At 36.5% G+C, this 19,979-nt stretch overlaps 1 protein-coding gene and 1 long non-coding RNA gene across 6 annotated transcripts in view; one reads left to right on the top strand and one right to left on the bottom strand.

Moving 5' to 3' along the window:
• Positions 1–19,979, bottom strand: part of LOC111517816 (uncharacterized) — a 141,098-nt gene that overhangs the window by 59,235 nt on the left and 61,884 nt on the right. The gene's annotated exons all lie outside the window — the stretch shown is intronic.
• Positions 3,992–19,979, top strand: part of Eg (eagle) — an 89,049-nt gene continuing 73,061 nt past the window's right edge. The window contains exon 1 of one of the 3 annotated variants that reach the window (XM_023174089.2): positions 3,992–4,151. Coding sequence is in view for 1 of the 3 variants with exons in the window: in XM_023174088.2 (XP_023029856.2) it covers positions 8,034–8,066 (33 nt within the window). In the remaining 2 variants the exon portion in view is untranslated. Of the gene's footprint in view, positions 4,152–7,921; positions 8,071–19,979 lie in introns of those variants that run through there. The other 2 variants (XM_023174088.2, XM_023174090.2) reach the window with 2 other exon arrangements.

The following is a 19,979-nucleotide window of genomic DNA, read 5'->3' as shown; positions in this document are numbered from 1 at the left end:
ATTTCGACGATTAATCAAAGTTATTATCACTGGGTCAATAACTCATCTCTTTCGAAATTTGGCGATCGGCAATTAGTATTTCGTAGAGAGTTCCGTGAATTAGGAATTCGAAGGATGTTTTCCTTTACGTTCATAGTTCCAATTGCAACTTTCCATGCGCCTCAATTATATCAATCATGCACGATTCACTTTCAAATGAATACTCGTCAAAACACAAATGCCTGTGCGAAAGTACCCAACTAGCAATTTCGTATTTTATAATAGTTGCGGAAACGTTTCGGAAAAACAAATTATAAAACTACATTTCTCCCAGAAATGTTTTCAATGTGTTTATAAAACTGCTATAAATAGGAAATTGGCACCGTTTTATAAAACATTATAGTTATTATCAATATTTTGTAAGGCCTTTTACAAACACTACAAAGCAGTTTTATAAACATTTTGGCAGTTACTATAAAATTTGTCTAACATTCTTAAAAAGTAGTTTTGTAAAGACTTCCCTTACTGCACTTTTGCAACATATTTAAGCGATACGTATAAAATAATCAGAAGACAGTTTTATTAGAGTTTTCAAGTAGTTCCAAGTAGGCATTATGAAATATATTACAGCCGAAAACGATAACAATAAAATGAAAAAGTGTTAAAAATGTTTCTCACATACACTTTGGATAAATATTATCTGTCGGGATGTTTTGGCTAAAAAGTTTATTTCATCGATTATAAAGGCTAAACGACGGGTTTTAACCATTATAATAACCATTTCCTGTTTTTTGCAAAAAAAAAATTGAAGCACTAGGTTAGGTGGGATAGTTTTAAGTGTTTTTTTTAGTATTTCCAATGATGGCATTATCAAGACGAGTTACTGCTTCGCTTCATCAGTTACACCTCTCGAAGCTTCGCTTCATCAGTTACACCTCTCGAAGCGAAGCAGTAACTCGTCTTGATAATGCCATCTGAGATGATGGCGAAACGTCGACTATCGAATAGTACACAACGGATGAACACCCGGAAAAACAACACATCATATTCTACCATCCGTGAAAACCTACATTGTAATATATATATATATATATATATATATATATATATATATATATATATATATATATATATATATATATATATATATATATATATATATATATATATATATATATATATGCATATCATAGTGTCTAAAATTAAGGATGAATTGAAAATATTGAATTTACTTATGGGGTACTTATACTCAATAAAAATCAAATATTCAGAAGTTGCTGAAGAACTAATTTCCACCACGATATCGATGGTGTCCCACTTGAATAACTAAACAAAAATATTCTTACTAAACATAACCAAAATTTTGAAAAATTTTTCAAAGCTGTCATTAGGAATCGATGTCAGCTGGTTGTTCTTAAATGCTGCATTTCATTCTTGGTGACAGTAAATATATATTAGCAAAAGCAATTTGATTTTATAACAGTTATATAAGTGTTTTTGAATTGTAGTTAATATACCATACTATAAAATAGTTGGGAAATTATCATTGAAGTGACAATATGGTTATGAAAATAAAATAGTATCTGAACGCATTCCAATAAAATAATTTCATTATAGCTACAGGAAACAGTTATAAAATAAGCTAGAAACAGTTTTATAACTATCATAAAAATCTCGCAGAAAAGTGTTATAAAACTGCTACATAACAATTTACTTTTATAGGAAAATAAGTTTTATAAGTTAGTTGCAAAAACGTTTCTGTGATAATTTCCTGACTATTTTATAATGGTTTTTTAATTTTATTGCATTAACGTTTCTATGACAAATTTATAAAACACTTTCATTGCCTACACCTGTATTGTGTTCACCGATCATCTAATATAATCAATTAGCATTTTGGAATTGATTATAGAATACTAATAAAATAAAACTGTTGCAACACCATGGAAGTATAAAACACCTTTGCTGGTTGGGTAGCGATTTACGTTGGATTTGAATCGCTGGAGATTGAATTCATTTAGAAAAACCTCTCAGGAAGTTCATTCCACATCAACACAGTTCTCCAAATGAAGGAGTTCTTAAACAGTGAAGATCGAAGTGTACTGAGTTAAACCTTGGAACGATGAGCAGCCACAGTCCGTCGCGTATTTCTGATATGTACCACTCTTGGTGGAATCAAATGTTCCAGGTCACTTGTACTGAAGAAAGACAAATATCCAACCTTTCTTCGATGTTGCAGGCTATCAATATCAATGTATCAGATACTTCAAAAACTGCAGAATTTCACGAAAATGTCCTTTAGGACCGATATACATAATCTAAATTTGAGATTTAAACATCTTTTGACTGCACCTAAACATAAAACCTCTCTTTTTCCAGGATCTTTTTCTTATAACATTGCACGCTTATATAATCGGCCACCCATTGAATTGAAATCCCTACCACCACATAGTTTTAAGAAAAATCTGAAGAGATTTATGCTACAATCCGGTTCCTTCCTTTTATAACATTGATCAGTTGACACCTGAACATAATATGTTTTTACCATAAATATGTAAAATCATCAAACTTATCATTAGGTTTGTGACATGATTTTTCACATATCAAACATCAAATTCTCATTTATTCCTTTTTTGCCTCTCTTTTCTGCTTTTCTTTTTTCTTCTGCTTCTCTCCCTTATTTTCTGCCTTGATTTATCATGTGCAGACGTTGAATTCTGCCATTTGTTAGGTTAGATTAGTATCTCTTGTACTGAGTAACCTTTCAATAAAATCATTTATTATTATTATTATAAGTTACCTCTAGATCCTCATTAAGATATGCAACTGCCGGTGAAGATGCGAAGCCGATGTCCTGAAATCCAAAGGCTATGGTGGATAATGGCTTTCTTCATAATTTTTTATATCACTGAAAGCTAAGTGACTGGTCTATTGTTATTTGGAAGATTCTTATTGCCCTTGAATAGGTTGACCGCGAGCAATCTTTCAACATGAAAGAAAAATACCCTTCTTTGTAACATCGGTTGAATAGTCTGCAAAATACTGGTGTGAGTTTGTTGGCGCACTTTTCAGGTACTATGGCGGGTAGTTCATCAAGACCAAACGCCTTGTTGATATTGGAATGTTTCAAAATTCGCGTTACTAGACGTTGTCTAGAAGTAATTTTCGGCATTGTAGATTCTAGTGTGGGTGGTGCCTCTCAAAAAAAAATCGAATGTAGTGTAGGAAGCAAATTGTTCAGCAAGTTTTTTTTTGACAATGGCCTTTGGTGTTTCAGAAAAAGAAGAAATCAAATAAGCTAATTTTTCAATATCTTTTATGAACTTCATTTTCACGTACCAAACAGTTGAACATTCCAATGAATGTTTTCCATTGTTCGAGGTTTCCATCAAATTCAAATAATCCACTTTTTGGTAACTTAATATGAGATTGGATATTTCAATTAATATTCGTTGTAGTATCAACAAAAAACTTACCATTGATGGATTCAGTATAGTATTAATTTTGATAAAAATACTTTAGATCTTTCAATGTGTCATCATTGCAGCTATCCGTCGAAATTCTGAAGTGGAATAATCAACACTTCATTATGAGATTCAAACTCTTTATGAATTCTATCAATATGAGAATACTTTCCCTTGAAAATATCATGGAGGTATCAGAAACAATTTTCTGACTTAGCCAGCACTGATAAAATTCACTCATACGGTCAATACTTAACTCTTATGATATTCAATTAAGTTTTGTTGTATCACGTTCAATTTTGTGATGAGGAACCGAATTTATTGCTCGCTCCTTGTATTTAAAAACTGTTAAAACAACGAGAACCTTCGTCAGAAAATTAATAAAAAAAACCTGAGCAAAAAACTGGTTGGAATGCTGAACTGACTAATAGATTGAGATTGAACCAATATGAAAAGTCGGAACAATGATACTGAAATTGATTTGTTAAATGTAGCATATGAAAGTATCTTGTGCTCTTTACCACCAGATGGTTCTAGTTGACCGTCATCTAAATAATTATTTGCTATTCAGCATTGGCGACGAAGGTTGTTGTTTTCTTTTTTATTCAACATTTCGTTTTTTGTTTTCAACCTCATTCTGTGAATTTCGATGCCGTCGAACCAAGCTAACAGCCCTGTGGAATAACATTTTTTTCTTTCTGGCGTTAGGTAAGTGATTAGTAAGTTTTCAGTTTTTGGAGTCGTTACTGACAGAAGCAAATAAACTGAAGCATCCTGCACAACCTTTACTATTACCCAGAACCCACACACAAAATTATTCCTGTTACAAACCTAACTATATTGGAAAATCCCAATTTGCCTTTTTTATCGATCTCGGTAACCAACTTTGAAATACTTGTTCTCGAAACTTCAAAACATTTCAAGATCATTCATCAAGTTATCAAAACCTAATATAATCAAAGTTCGTCAGAATATTTATGAACATGATTGTCAAATATTGCATTCCAAACAACGGCCTTTAGTCCTTTCAAGGTTGTTCTGGCACTTCTAGAATAATTTTGTCTGGCCCATTCTTTCTGTTCATTGCTTAATTAATTTGAATGAATAATATTATGCTAATTTCCAAAACTATTTTTGATTTCAGAAATCTACAATCTTAATAAAGCCTAATGTGGGAATAATAAAGCTAGGGAGCTAACTTCAATAATCATTTCTAATTATATAAGAATATCTACATCATGAAGTTGTGGTATTAGAAGTAACATAGAATACTCTTTATATATATAAAAACAATATTTTTATGCAAAAATTGAAAATTATTTATTTTTGTTACAATGAAATATATTTCGTTGTTGTTGTTGTTGCAATTCAATAAAGCATTTGTTAAATTTTCGAAACTTGATCGAAGTAATAACTTTTAAAAATTGATAATCCCAGCCAAGCATTGAAATATAGTTCTCATATTGATTCATTTCTATTGTACTGGCGCTTATTTAATGGCATAAATACGAGCGAAGCCGTGGGTAAAAGCTAGTAGGTATATAATAAATATTTCGTTTATATAGGTGAGTGAGAAAATAGGAATTCAAATAATAGGCTAATAATTGAAAATGCTTTTGACTCACATATATAAACAATCGATCGTGTCAAAAACTCTTCACTCAACTTTCTTCGAAAGCTTCTGATAATTCCTCTTCCATATTCTTTGTTTCACTATCACTGTCGTCATTTAAATCAATGATGAATTCATGTCCACCATCAATACGGAAGTGTTGAATCTCCATATAGTCTTTTTCAACTAAAATTACATTTTTAACCCTTTTCTGCCAGTCTTTTTCGGTTATATTAAATACTTCTTCTTTAATTAGCTCTACTACAGTCTTATCATATTTTGGAAAATTATTTTACGTCTGATGATTTTCCTAAATCAACTCGATGGGATTGAAAACACAAAAATAGGGGGGAAGTTTCAGTGGTGTGTCCATAATTTTCAGCAATCCTCTCAAGGACATACACTTTTTTAAATGTTTTTGTCAAGTAGTTGGTTTTTGTTATAGTAATCTTCAAAATACAAATTGATATGGATAAAAAACTTTGTATTTCATCTTTCCTCGAATTTTTATTTGGTAATTTGATGAGCTGTCACGAATTATAGGAAGCGTTGTCAGGAACTATTACACTATTCATATCCTAATTTGGGATCAATGTGTTTTCAAACCATTCCTCAAAAATATTAGCTTCCATGTTCTTATGATAGTCATTATTACAGTTCTCAAAGAATTCAGAACCCATCCTTTACATCCTCCGCAATGCACAATGATCAATCGAGATCCTTTGTTTGCAGGCATGTTAGGCGTATACATTCTCGAACCATCAATCCACCCTTTCATAACTATGTCGTGAGTGTCATACCTAGTTTCGTCCAAATAGAAAATTTGCCGTTGTTCTTATCTATATTTAGTTATTTGTTCTGAGTATTTGTTACGCAATTCCACTATTCTTCTGCTTCCCATAACTGCTTGACATTTGTTTATTATTTTAAATCTAAATCCTAGTTTCTTCATCTATTTCTGAAGAGTTTTGTCACAGCAGCTCACGTTATTGCCAGAAGTATTCAATTTCTTCCTTATGATTTCAGTTGTAGGAATCTCATTGCTTTTGTAACATCCGTATATTATTTTTTTCAATGATTTTATTAGATGAACATCTGAAGGTTTTGGTAATCACATCACGTCTTGGGTTCATAAGGTTTGTTTTTGACTATTTTACTTACAGTTGAGAAAGGAATTTCGGACAAATCTGATGTTGCTTGTGATAGTTTGTATACCTCGAAACCAAACTTGAGATGTAGATTCTTATATACGTTGAACCATAATCTCTGTGTTTCAATATTCAAATGCATCCGAATCCTATTCACTGGTATTTCTTTTTCGCATAGTTCACCATCGCTATTGGAATTACTACACAGGAAGAAGTCTGCTTGTTATCACACTCATTATTACTATTAATACTCGTCCAAAGACGCCACATTTTAAACAGATAACAAAAATTTTGAGTAATCATAACTGCACCAATATAATTTTATGACTTTTCAGTCAATCATAAAACTCGATTAATAAAAATCATCCAATACGAATCGCCAATTCTTCAGCCTACACGTCGCGTCTACTGTAAGAAGACAGGGGACGATGGGTGGGGGTAGAGGGGAGGTCTAAGCAATGACACGCCATCGCGAGAACGCGACCCAAACGCGGGCAGACGCGTGAGGGCAAACGTAGTTGACGGTTGTGTTGGTTTTGCGGATTTTTTTATAGGTAACATAATTCGAATATCGAAGCTATCGAAGCATATTTTTTAATTACTGTAAAATAAAAATATAAATCATTAGTTGTTGCCCGCTCTTATATTAACGTACAGCTGAAGCTACTGAACCTAGAATCTTGAAATATACAGGTAGGTTCTTTGTACAGCGTAAATAAGCATCAAGAAAGGGAATCAGGAATTTCCACCCCTAAGGGGAGAAATAGGGGTTGACAGATTGTATTGAATTTCATCAGTTTTGAAATTGGGAGTTTCAGGTTGATAAAAAAATATTGTAACTATTTGTTTCAAATGGTTTGTCACGAAACTTAATATGACAAACCCAATTCTACGCAGGCTAAGCCGCGGGCAAAAACTAGTAGACTGATAAAAACGCCAAACAATTGATTTTTAGGCAAATTTTTAAAACGTTGTGTTATATTATCGCAATTTATGTATTTGTCTCCAAATTTTCGTAAATGAAATATATGGTAATAGCTGATAATGAATACTCCAAGAAGGGTGACGTATCGAGTGCCACAGGGAACTGTTCTTGGCCCAGTACTCTTCAGTTTTTACAGTCGATTGAAAATAGACGCTACAAGAACAACAATCAATTTTGAATACGATATATTTATTTGATATCAGAGATATACGTAATCTTCACTGAAAGACAGGATAGAATCATAGTGAGGCTTGTTTGAAGTCGAAAAAACTAACCTCAAATATGTAAAAAACCCAGTACATGCTGTTTATCTCGTATATTACAATCAATATCCGCAGAAACCTTACCCCTATCACATCTAAAGTAATATACATCACTGACGCACATCGTAACAGCATATTTACTAGCCAATATAACGTCATTGTCATAAACCACCGAGAAACTTAGAATCCAAAACAACAAAAGGTGGAATCCCCCTCGAGCAGTGTTACACAATATTAATTGTAAGGATTACTTTCTTTTTCACGTGCTCTCTTCCAAGCACCACCTCTCCGCGGTGTCTGCCCCTCCCCTCGCTCTCCATAGGCCCGGGAGACTGCGCTAAGCGCAATGCGCACACACCCAGGTCATACCCGCCCACTCGTGGGATCCCAGGACTCGAACCCGCTGACAGCTAGCGACGCCACTGGCCGGTTTGCGCACTAGCATCACAATCTCGGTACAGGTGATCGGATGCTGTTCAGTACCTGTGCGACTAACCTTCCGCCAACTGGGATGAAACGCGCGTGATTCGGTTATGACGCGTACGCCGCAGAGAGGTTAGTTCGTTTGTTTTCCCTGGTTCTATGGATTATGACGCTGTGGCCAATAATGTAATTGTAGGTAAATTCTTTTCATTATTTCGATGGGACGGTGTGGCAGCTCGTTTGAGAGCTCGTTTTGTTTCATGATTGACTTTGATGTCGAGAATTTTGTGATTTCAAAGTAGCTTGGGAATAATAGTGATAATGTGTTTTGAGATTGAACAGCAATTTTGTATTCAAGATTAGATGAGATCCATGGGTTCTAACTCTATGACTTCCTTGGGATCATGTGACAATTATTGTGTACATGAATTTGGAAATCAAATGAAGTTGCATTTTATTTATTCCTTCTGAATAGAAAACTATACTCATCTAAGTATTAATTTCGATAAATTTCATCAACGTATTAGTAGATCTGACAAAAGCGTTTCACATGTTGAAAAGTCATTTTGTACTGAAAAATAAGATGAACTTAGGATTCGTGATAATATGAATTATCATTATTTTTTTTCTTGAGACGTTTTGATGCCATTTCGAATGTCTTTGGTCTGGATTTTGGTGCTCTCCAAGATAATGTCTGTTGGCAATTTAATTTTTCTTTGTTCTCATATTCCTACGTCTATTATTGTATACGCATCGTTATACGAAAAGAAAATTCGTTCATTATAGACCAGATAAACGATTTCGAGGATGAAAAGTGAAATAAAGGCAAGTGAAGAATTTGGATCGAGAAAAGTGGTTTACGAATGTATATTACTATTATTTTGTTTCTGCATTGAAACCAGGCCTACCTGAATGCTACACGTCTATACAGCAACCACAATGAAGAAAGAAATATTTTTGTTCCACAAGGAACAAGTTTGAGACCTATATGACTTTTATTATCAACACATGGTAATTAGAATAGAATAAAATAGAACTTTATTCGTCACTGAAGTTATTAAAAAACGAAGTAGGTACTGAATGTATAACTTAATGGACTCACAAAATATAATATAAATTTAGTATTAAGTCTACATATGAACATATGAAAAGTCGGCGCGTGAAAAAGTATAACATATTAGTGTAACATAGTATAATAACATATTAGTTCATTTCTCTGAAAATTTCTCTAACGAGTAAAATGCCCTGGATTCCAAATATTTGTATAGGGAGTTTTTGAAAATCCTCAGATCTGAAAGATCAATTTTGCTATATTAAACAAATCTATAAATCTATTATACAGGGTGTACCTAAATAAGTGTAAAACATTCAAGGAGGTATCAATTTTGTGCATTTAGAAACTTGAGTTTCTAATAAACTGACCATACCACACAGTCCCCTACGGCTCTGAGGAATTATTGATCCTCTACAGCCCCCTACGACTGTGAGGAATATATCTGATAGACCAGAGCTTCGGAAAGGATACACCGAAATATGTCCCGTGGGGTCCAATAAAATCAAGGAGGTGATTCCTCATCGAAAAAAAGATAAGATCTTTCATATAAAGAAATTTCATTAAAGCATCCCTCGTTAAGATACAGTCCCTCGAAGGGGGTGCATAAAATTTGTATAACAATTTTGTTTACAAGCACTGAAAAAGTTACAATATTGAAATTAACCTAATTAACCTGACGTTTTGTACTACCAGAAGGACACTTAGCCAGAAATTTATTTGGTTTACCCCATGGTTGAAGAAGTGGAAAACGCAACCCCTAAACTTTATTTCCAATTTAACTTTTTGTCTTATTATTTGTTTACCATTTAAAAATGTATTTCCGATAGCCTGTTTCATTCTAAACAAAAAATGTCTCTTGGGTTTTTTGCCCAAAATGAACCAGTTCGCAGCAAAAAATTATTTCAGGAACAACTACAGAGATACATCGTCATAAATGCGAAAATACGAAACTAATCTATCTAGTAGGTCGCTATTAGCGATAGTGACAATTAAATTGGTATGACGCTGTCAGTTTGTGAATTTTCGAAATTGAATTAATACTAATTGTGTGTTGTTGTTCTGTTCTTAATTTGTTACTTTAATAATTCACTTGTTATTAAAATGGCATAGACAAATGAGGAAATGGCTGATATGCATTACGTTTACGGTCTGTCGCAGGGGAATGGGTTAGATGTGTCTTTATATGAAAGACCTTATCTTTTTTTCGATGAGGAGTCACCTCCTTAAATGTTGTACACTTATTCAGTTACACCCTGTATGTAAAATGCCCTGGATTCTGAATATTTGTATAGGGAGTTTTTAAAAATCCTCAGATCTGAAAGATCAATTTTGCTATATCGAACAAATCTATAAATCTATTATATATGTGCGGGTTTTGCCCAATGGTTAATCTTGAGTATGGTTGATGTAGGTTACCACATTTTCTTGTATCGTACTTGTGTAAACTGCTATTTTTAAGAATGGAATTCTCGGACACATCGTTTACAAGTAATGAAATTCATCAATAACACCAACAAAACGACAAACAAAAAATAACAGTGTAACCTCCAGCGATGGGGCTGGATGAATGGGTACGTGAACAAACAACATTGACGAATTTGGAACGGAATCAATCCACATGAGATCCAAGAGCGTCCCATGCATCTGGATCTGTCTTCTGCATGTCGCTGCGCACTGGTCACAGGCAGTGCAGGCATACAGGATTATCGGTAATTTTACGGTCTTCATCATTAGCAGCAGCAGCATTGATGATAGGTTTTGTCGGGCAGATTATGCCATTCCTATTCTCCGCCGTACGTGAGACCTGAACGTTGATCTTTTGTCTAGGTTGACTCCCATGTATCTAGCTTCGTTAGTCCCCGGAATTTCTTGTCCGCTGAAGATGACGTTTCCTTCCGGGTGTGCTCACCTCCGGGTGAACAGTATGACCTGACTCTTGCCAGGGTTTATACTGATCTTCCACGGGTTGGCCCATTCCTCTGGCGGACATTTGAACGATGTTCCACACATAGAATGAAAATTTTCGACTATATCTCACGCACACTTTCTTTTATTCAAATTCAAGATAGAAAGCGCTACATGAAAGACCCTACTCTTGTAGCAGCTCCACTCCTTTGGCAAGTTATCGTTTCCAGCTGAGCGATTTCAGAAGTGGACCACCATTCGATGGCTATGAAGATTCCGCGAAACATCGCGTAGGAATGTCACACATTTCCATAACCTTTTTATAGGCAATTTCCTGAATAAATAAACTCAATTATTGGCTCCTATACCGTACGAGTAATCTCATTAGTACAGCGCTACACGGCGAAGAAGTATTAGCAATTACCTTTATGACTACTAACCTGGAAGATATAAGTTATGGTTCATATAATCGTAACGTTGTTTGCTGATAAGAAGCGCCTTAGAATTATGAAAATGGTTTTAATACGAAAAACTTAATGGTCATGTAGAATACTAAACGTCATGTCTGGTCATATTTCATGGAGATGTGCCTTCTATTAACGTCGAGGAGCCGCATTCATCTTTTTTCACGTTGGTAGCACCGGCCGCCATAAATTTCTGGTTTGTTTGAATACGATTGTGCTCGTGACACATGTGTGACGGTAAATCTACCAGAAAAAACGTTTTATAGGGTCAAGTCGGGCGCGTAAGTACCTGTAAAAGTTGATGTAAGTATACGGAATGTCATATTTAATACGACATGCCTGTCCATTCGTTTCAAACGATTGTGTCATAAGCTCACTGTGAATCGTATGAAAATGTATGATAGGCTCATGCTTTAGATCATTTCGACATCAACTTTGCGCTTTTATTAGAAAATTCAGTTATCTAGTTGATATTTTCTTGGTCGAAGGTTTCTTTCCTTCTTGTCTGAAGGAGACAGATTTCGAAATCCTGTTCTATACTGTTGAGAGGTACATTATAATTTTAAAATTCGCCCCAAAATACTTCATAGACAACGTGTTACCTCAGAGCTAGTGCTAGAGTGTCACTAAGATTCAGCTAAAGCCTCAATAGATAATGACATTATTCTGAGGTGGGTTGAAGGACACGACAGGAGTAAAGTTAATCGCATTGCCGACTCTTTAGCCGAGGAAACGGCTGGACTAAGAATTTTAGGACCCAGTGATACCTACGGGCCTGATGACTTCCACGGAACTAGTCAAATGTCACACCCATGCTCAATCCCTAAAGAGATGGAATGGAATCAAAGGATGCAGTCTTGCCAGGATCACCCTGGGCGATCCTGGGAAGTTGGCGCCGAAGAAATATCTGGCGATGACCGGGAAAAACTTACGCTTGACAGTAGGATTTCTGGCTGGCCACTGTCGACTAAGAAAACACCTCCATGTTCTGGGGCTAGTGGACACACCTTTATACAGAATGTGTGAACAGGAAGATGAGACTGTCAGACATGTCCTATGCGAGTGCCCAGAGTTATCGTTAATAAGAGAGAGTGTGTTCGGAGAGTCCGTCTTGCCAGTCCTCTCTACTTGGTATGGTGATTTTGAAATCTTCTTGGGAGTTGTACTGCGGAACTGTGTTATCTATGGGCATTCCTAGTATTGGATCAGCCTTCAATCCATTTTACAGTTTCAAGTATTCTGCACCGTGTGACTGACTGATTGGGGTTTGCCCCTGCATTAGCCTGTGTCACCAGTCGAGCTTCTCTTTGTATGTAGATGTGTAATGGTGGAAGTTCGAGTAGGACCTCAAGTGCTGCAGTTGGGTTCGTTCTCATGGCTCCCGCAATACATAGGCACGCCAGATATCGTATGCTGTCTGATAGCCTAGCCGTACCCGATTGCTTTGTTCTTGTCCACAAAGTCACACACACCGTATGTTATCATGGGTTTCACTACTCTTGCATATAACCAGAATGTCAGTTTTGTGTTCAGCTCCCAGTTTTTCTCGCACTTTTTTCTGCAGATTCCCAGGGCCATCCTGGCCTTATGTGTAGGTTCCACGTGAGCCTGTGATCGAAAATCATACCTGAGAATTTGAATTCCATGGCGAAAGGGATCTCCACTACACCGAGTATTGGTGGTTTTAGTCCTCTCATCACTCTTTTGTGAACACGGCGACAATGTTTTTTTGGGCATTCACTGAGAGGTTCTCTGCTCGCACCATCTGCCGACGATGACGCCTGCAAATTGTGACTATCACCTGATCGTCAGCATATACCAAGCAATAATGCCTTCTTCAGAAGGCAACTAGGGTTGCCCATAATAATGGTGATAGTACGCCTCCTTGATAGCATCCCTTCTCCGCTCTTACCTGTATGGTAGTCCCTCCTAGAGTGGTGTATATAATCCTTCATTCTACGCTGATGTCCTAACTTCAACATCAGTTCATATTTTGGAACTGTTTATGTGTTCAAAAACAAATCAACTTTATCAACAAATCTAAAACTTCATCAACATTATACAAGAACCAAGAACCATTTTCATTTGTCCTTAGCTAGATTTAAAGTAACGTCATATTGACCGGAATACATTGGTCCAAAGATAAACAACCACCCTCCAGATCATTTAAAGGCCTAGTTTCTCTGTGTTCAAAAAATAATTAAAGAGTTATTTATTAGGAAAATGTTTTAGAGTATTAGTCTGTCTTTCCCTTTTCTCTTCATTTTCAATTTGTATTTTGTATTTACTGACACTTCCTACACTATTTCATGGCCAGACTGGAAATAAAGAATTATTATTATTATTAAATAGCAGTTTCCAACATCGAACACTCCTGTACCGTGCAATGCGCATTGTCCACCGGGTGTTCTTCTCGTGCTTCCAGATAAAAATACCATTAGACAGGTCAATGTATTCCCACGAGTGGAAGATGAGAACAAACGGAGAATGCCCAGGTTAATACACAAGCCTTTATTTTGTTTATATCTTCATACGCATAACTGTATACAATTATTCATTTGTGAGTCATGTGCTATTGGCGTTTCTTATTGTGGAGGCGCAGTTCTATGTTTTAGCAAATTCGAATCGCGGTACGGTATGAGGAAACTCGACAGGTTTCGATCTTCCGGGTGTGCTGGGAATTATACGATATCGAGACGGAAAATGCAATGCCAGTTATAGATTTTCCAGGCTGGGAAAGGGAATTATATAAAACAATGTCAATACTATTCGAAATCAGAGAACTTTTAAAGTGGGGACATTAAAAAATATGCAGGATATTTATATGAAAAAAAGATTAGTTTTTCCCGTTCTGTTAATCCTTCAGATTTCAGACAGTAAATCATATTGTTACGTAATACCTATAATATCAACGTTGAAGCTGGGTTTGATAGATTTAGTACTGATGAAACTGAAGCATCTGAGAGAAATCATAAATTAATTCATAAGTGATACTGCAATTTACCATTTTTTTCAAGAATACATGTCTTGGAACAAAGCTGAAGAGAAATTTCTAGAAATGAGCAAAGCTCAAAATAGACTCCCTCATCCATTGGACAACAAAGAATCCACTCTGGGTATATTCATAGATATCGAGGGAGCGTGTGATAAAACAACATTTCCAACAATTACCCAGCAACTACACTCCAGAAATGTAACTCTGGTAGTAGGGAAATGAATCTTGTAGTAGAGCAATAAGTATCAATGTAGAAGACAGCACAGTGAAAGGACTGGACATGAGGGAAAGTCCACACGAGAGGGGGGGTCTTTCCACCCCTTCTTTGAAACATAGTTCTGGATACCATGATTAATCACCTCAACAGTAATGGATTTCACACAATTGCTTAGGCAGATGACTGATTTATCTTGCAGACCGGCACATTTGTGAACACACTGTGCGATAGAGCGCAGGATAGGCTCAAGTTAATAATAGAAACATGGTGTGAGGAACACTCACTGTCGATCAGTCCCAAAAAGACTGAAATGGTCCTTGTCACCAGAAAAGTTTATCGGGCTTAAAATCTCCCGAAATCTTCAAAAGCAAACTAAACTTCTCTGAAGAGGTGAAATACCTTGGCAGTATCCTCGGCAGGAACATGGAACTCCCACCTACAGAATAGAGCAAAAAGAGCATAAGTGGTGGGTTAAAGGGCACGACAGGAGTAAAGGACAAAACCAGCAGCTGGTCGGAAGGAGAGCCAGTGAATAATTGTTAGATCATTTGCAAACAAAGCCACATCATATTTACCTGCTAACAAAGGCACAGTTATTAACAGTGAATAACTTGAATCCTGTCGAGTTACTACCTTTTTTTCACCATTCAGAAATGAATTATTGATTTGGTATACCTTTGAAACAACTATACAGCTCAGATCGTCACGTCCGACACAGGACGCCACAAAATACCATATTGAAAGAGTTTTCTTGCCAGTTCAACAACAGAAGAATTGGCTCTATCTTCTGAAGAATGGGGTTGGCAAAAGATAGCTATATGAAATCAATACACCCCTTTCAATTTAAATATTTTATTCCTTGTTTGAACGATATGAATAATTATGTTGGCGCTTCAAAAGATTTCTGATTCGAATAATATAATGGTCTAAGAGCTAGGTACTAAAAAAGCTATTGATGGCTGATTTTTTGATGAAAAATCGTAGTTCCAGTAATTCAAAAGCTTTGTCTCGAAAAGGTTTTATCGTTCGACCGCGTGGTAGCCCAAAATTGTTTCAATAACCGTAAAAACCCATCTATAAAATGCCAAGAGAGCGCTCAAAACTCATCACTGAAATGAAAGCCAATTTTACAGCAACATTAAGGTGTTAATCGTAACGTAAAATCAACTTGGCTCTCGAAAAATACATGACGTTTTGATAAATATTCAGGTTGACTTGTTTTAAATCAGAGGAGAAACAAGGCATAGCGCAAAACCTAATTGATTGAATGCCACCTTCGTAGTTGTCACCATTTCACAATTATTCATTGCAATTGCAATTAGCGAAAATCTAATATGGAACCGATATTCGTGTTGCAATCCAACTACAATGATTCCAACCCACATGAAAGCAAACTGAGACTGACATGAAAGACCTCGCTCGTCAAGTTCTCATCAATATTTATCCAACCGCTTGTGCATTGTCGCACACATAATTTTATGAATATACCCATATTCATGTGTCACCGCTATTTTCAATAGATTCGATACAGATCAGATATTTCGCTCACGAATGAATACAATCAAGTGAAGCACTAACAAAGAATTATGTCGGTAATCTCGGACGAAATCTCGACCACGTCTCGTGCAGATGGACATATCTATATGCAACTTTGTGCATGTCGACTAACGCTGAATGCAAGCATAGTCCTGTTATGTAACGATTGATGCATCGCTACGCTCAACTAGAGCAAGGCGGGCAGCGAATCAAGGATCAGTTACGAGTTGGCAGTATTTTTCCAAAGTTTCATCAACAGAAATACCACAACACCTCAAAATTCCATCCAATTTTCAACGAAAACTTGCGTGATACTACATGGGCTGGAAAGTCCCGGGCCTAACACATAGATGGCGCTAGGCGTTTCGCAATCACCGCTTCTACTCATAAGTTATTGTAATCTGAGTGGAGACTAATTGGTGAACCTCGTCCAAAGCGCGCAAAAGCACAACCATCGACTGTGGCCTCGGTATTTTGGGATGTGCATGGTATAATATTCATCAACTATCTTGAGATGGGAAATACCATCTGCAGTGAATATTATATAGCGTTATTGGAGCGTATGAAGGCCGAAATTGCGGAAAAACGACCCCAAAGAAAGTACTGCCTCATCAAAACAATGCAGAGTGTCACGAATCCATGAAAACAATGGCAAAATTGCATGAAATGGGCTTTTATTTGCTCCGCATATACCATATTCGCCAGATTTTGCTCCCAGCGACTACTGGATGTTCGCAGACCTCAAAAAATTGCTCACCGTTAAGAAATTTCGCTCGAAAGAAGAGGTTATTGCTGATACTAAGGCCTATTTTGAGGCAAATGATGACACTGACAGCACGTGGACAATACATGGACAGGAAATTGACAAGACATTGACAGGATATTAACGGGACGTGGACAGGACACCGACAGGACATCGACAGAACGTGAACAAGACATTGACAGGAGATTGGCGTGTAATCCGCAAAACATTCACATAACATTGACAGGATATGGACAGGATATTGACTGGATGTGAACAGGGCATTCTCAGGACTTCGACAGGATATGAGCGGAACATTGACAGGATATTTACAGAATATTCCCAGCACTTTGACAGATCATTGATAGGACGTTACGATAGGACATTACATTGCAAAGAACATTTGAAGGACATTGGCAAGAAATGAACAGGATATCCACGGGACACTGACAGGATATGGTCAAAACATTGAAAGGACATTTACAGAATATTGACGGGGCATTGGTAGGACATTGACAGGTTATTGACTGACAGGACATAAACAGAACATTCACAGAACATTGAAAGGATATGGCCGTTCATAGGACAGGAAATTGATGAAGCATTGACATGACATGAACAGCTCATGTACAAACTGTTGGATGTTGGTTTGCGAAATTTCATTCCGGCGAATTTAGCCTCGAGAATAAGTGGAAGAACAGTTTATTTTCATTGCCCTTACATAATAAATGAACTGTATTTCCCTGTAATGAAAATTATTTTATTGTATAAAAGTGTTATTGATTTACTACTGAAGATAATAAAGGAAACTTATTATTATTTTAGGACTCTGGTGGAGGCTGACGCATCACAAACAGTGCGTGGGTGGCGGAAGATCTGTGCGTCAGCTCTCATGCGGTTTTTGATGTTTTGAAACGTGTTGGAAAGGTCAAAAAGTTCGATTCGAAAGACCTACAAACATTTTCACGTTTCGAAGTTGTTCTTCATTGCTTTTATGCAATCAAAACGATCCTTTTATGCATCAGATCGTTACTAGTGATGAAAAGTGGATCCTTTACGAAAACAGGACAATGGATGGACACCGATGAGTTACCTAGACCCTTCCCAAAGGCGGAAACACACCAAAAAAAGACCTTGGTGGTGGTCAGCGGCTGGTGTAACCAGGCCAAACCATTACATCAGAGTGCTAGTGTGAGGAACCCGAAAAAATGTATCCAAAATTGTGTTGGATCAGTCCACGTTCACAAATTGAACTTTGTCTAATGATTATGTACAATTGAAATGACAAACATAAATAATGGTTAGAAAAGATTACATTCTTGAATATAATGAAACATCGAGTCATAAACCGAATTTGACTCGGGTATTTCAGTGATGCATACTTCACCGCCTGTGAAAAATCACAAGACCATCACAAAGATAAAGCGAAATATGGAGAAGCATGAGAAGGACTGGAAGTCGCTAACCACAGAAAAGTTCGGATTCACGGAGGGAGTAGTTTCTTTAATTTGCAATTGAAGATATCTGGACTCTGCTCCCTCTCGATTCGAGGGGCAGAATGTTGAATAGACGTATTACAGTATCTACTGGAGCTTTTTTTGCATGAATTGACAAATTTTCTTTGGTAAAATATGTTTTTGTTCCTTGTGTCATACACGTGAATATCGCAATGCCTTCTAAAGCTGTTTAAGTTCTTGAAAATGTGAGTCAACAATTTTAATATGTAAATAGAGGGCACCGTGATAATCTTATTACGTTTGAAAGTGTCTCTGCATGATGTTCTATTGGATAAGTATGAAATACGTATAATAATTGCAATACAAACACTCTTGACCCCACACAACGATACTATATGAAATAGCGGAGTACCGCAGTGCATTATAGTAAACTTCAAACAGACATTTTCGTTGCAGTTTTTTTTGAGGTTAGTCTTTCAGATGAAGTATCTGACACAGTATTGCAAGTATCATCTGCATACATAAGCACCCTTCCTTGAGATATGTGAATGGGAACGTCGTTAATGAAAATGAGGAAAATTAGAGGACCGAGTACGCTTCCCTGGGGTGTACCAATATCTGTTTCAAACTCCTCCGAGATGACGTCGTCAATCTTAACAATGAACTTTCTTTCTTCGAAGAAGGACACGATCCACTCATTGATTAGGCCGCGGACACCAAAGTTATTTAATTTATCAGATATGAAAGAAATATCGACCGAGTCGAAAGCTCTGGTAAGATCAAAGAAAATTGAGATCACAAATTCGCCAGGGTCCATTTTGTTGCTGACATATTGTATAAGGAAAAAAAACTTTTCACATAGTCAGTGGACAAACTTGAAGACTGGCTATAAATCGAATCGTCTGAAGGAACAATTCGTTCAGGCCAGGCGGTAGTTGTTTTCTGACGGGTGTCATTCCATTAACCTACTGACTGACCTGAACGAATTGTTCCTTTAGACGATTTTATTTCGATTGAATTAAACGTTGGAAGTAGACTTATAGAAACGGTCGAAACTTTTGAAGCAACCAATAATACAAAAGAGGAAAGTTCAACACACACTTTCTTTTATTCAAATTTAAAGATAGGCCGCGCTCAATGAAATACCCTTCATAACGACAACGAAATGGTAACGATCTCAGCCACCTAGATGACTGATGGGTTTTAAATGAGGAACAAGTAGCTTTTAATACGTTCACCTCCGTCTCCAACCATAACTGATTCCAAGAATAAACACCATTCATCTAGACAAATTCATTCGCTCTGTATATCGCGGAAAATTAATGATCTCCTAGTTTGGAAATAATAACGCATAAACCAGTATGTGTAGGACGACAAATAAAGCTATAAATTTATAGCGCTACGTCTCATGTAATATTATAGCGAGCTTTTAGCGAAATGTCACAACACCAAGGGAATCGGACAAATAGCACAATTTTGCGTGATGCATGTTCGTTATTGAGAAAATTTATTCGAGTTTACGCAGCCAGACAAAGTATCTCGTCTCACCCCGATAAATCGCTGGATTGAATTTTTTTCTTGCCTAGACGTGATAAATGACGGCTTTTATAGCTAGGACGTGTTTAATGTGTATTCATCGTAGGCATTTGCTGTTTCAGTTGTTTTTGCTTCATACTTGATGATAGCAGGTGGAGGCCAGATACTGTTGATACGAAGACGGTTCATTTCGTTCAAA

This window comes from Leptinotarsa decemlineata, unplaced genomic scaffold, assembly GCF_025532065.1.
Source record: "Leptinotarsa decemlineata unplaced genomic scaffold, Ldec_3_MD MMD2_P_RNA_scaffold_12, whole genome shotgun sequence".
Taxonomy (NCBI): Eukaryota; Metazoa; Arthropoda; class Insecta; order Coleoptera; family Chrysomelidae; genus Leptinotarsa; species Leptinotarsa decemlineata.
The sequence above is the reverse complement of the archived record's forward strand: the minus strand, read 5'-3'. Positions and strand labels throughout refer to the sequence as shown.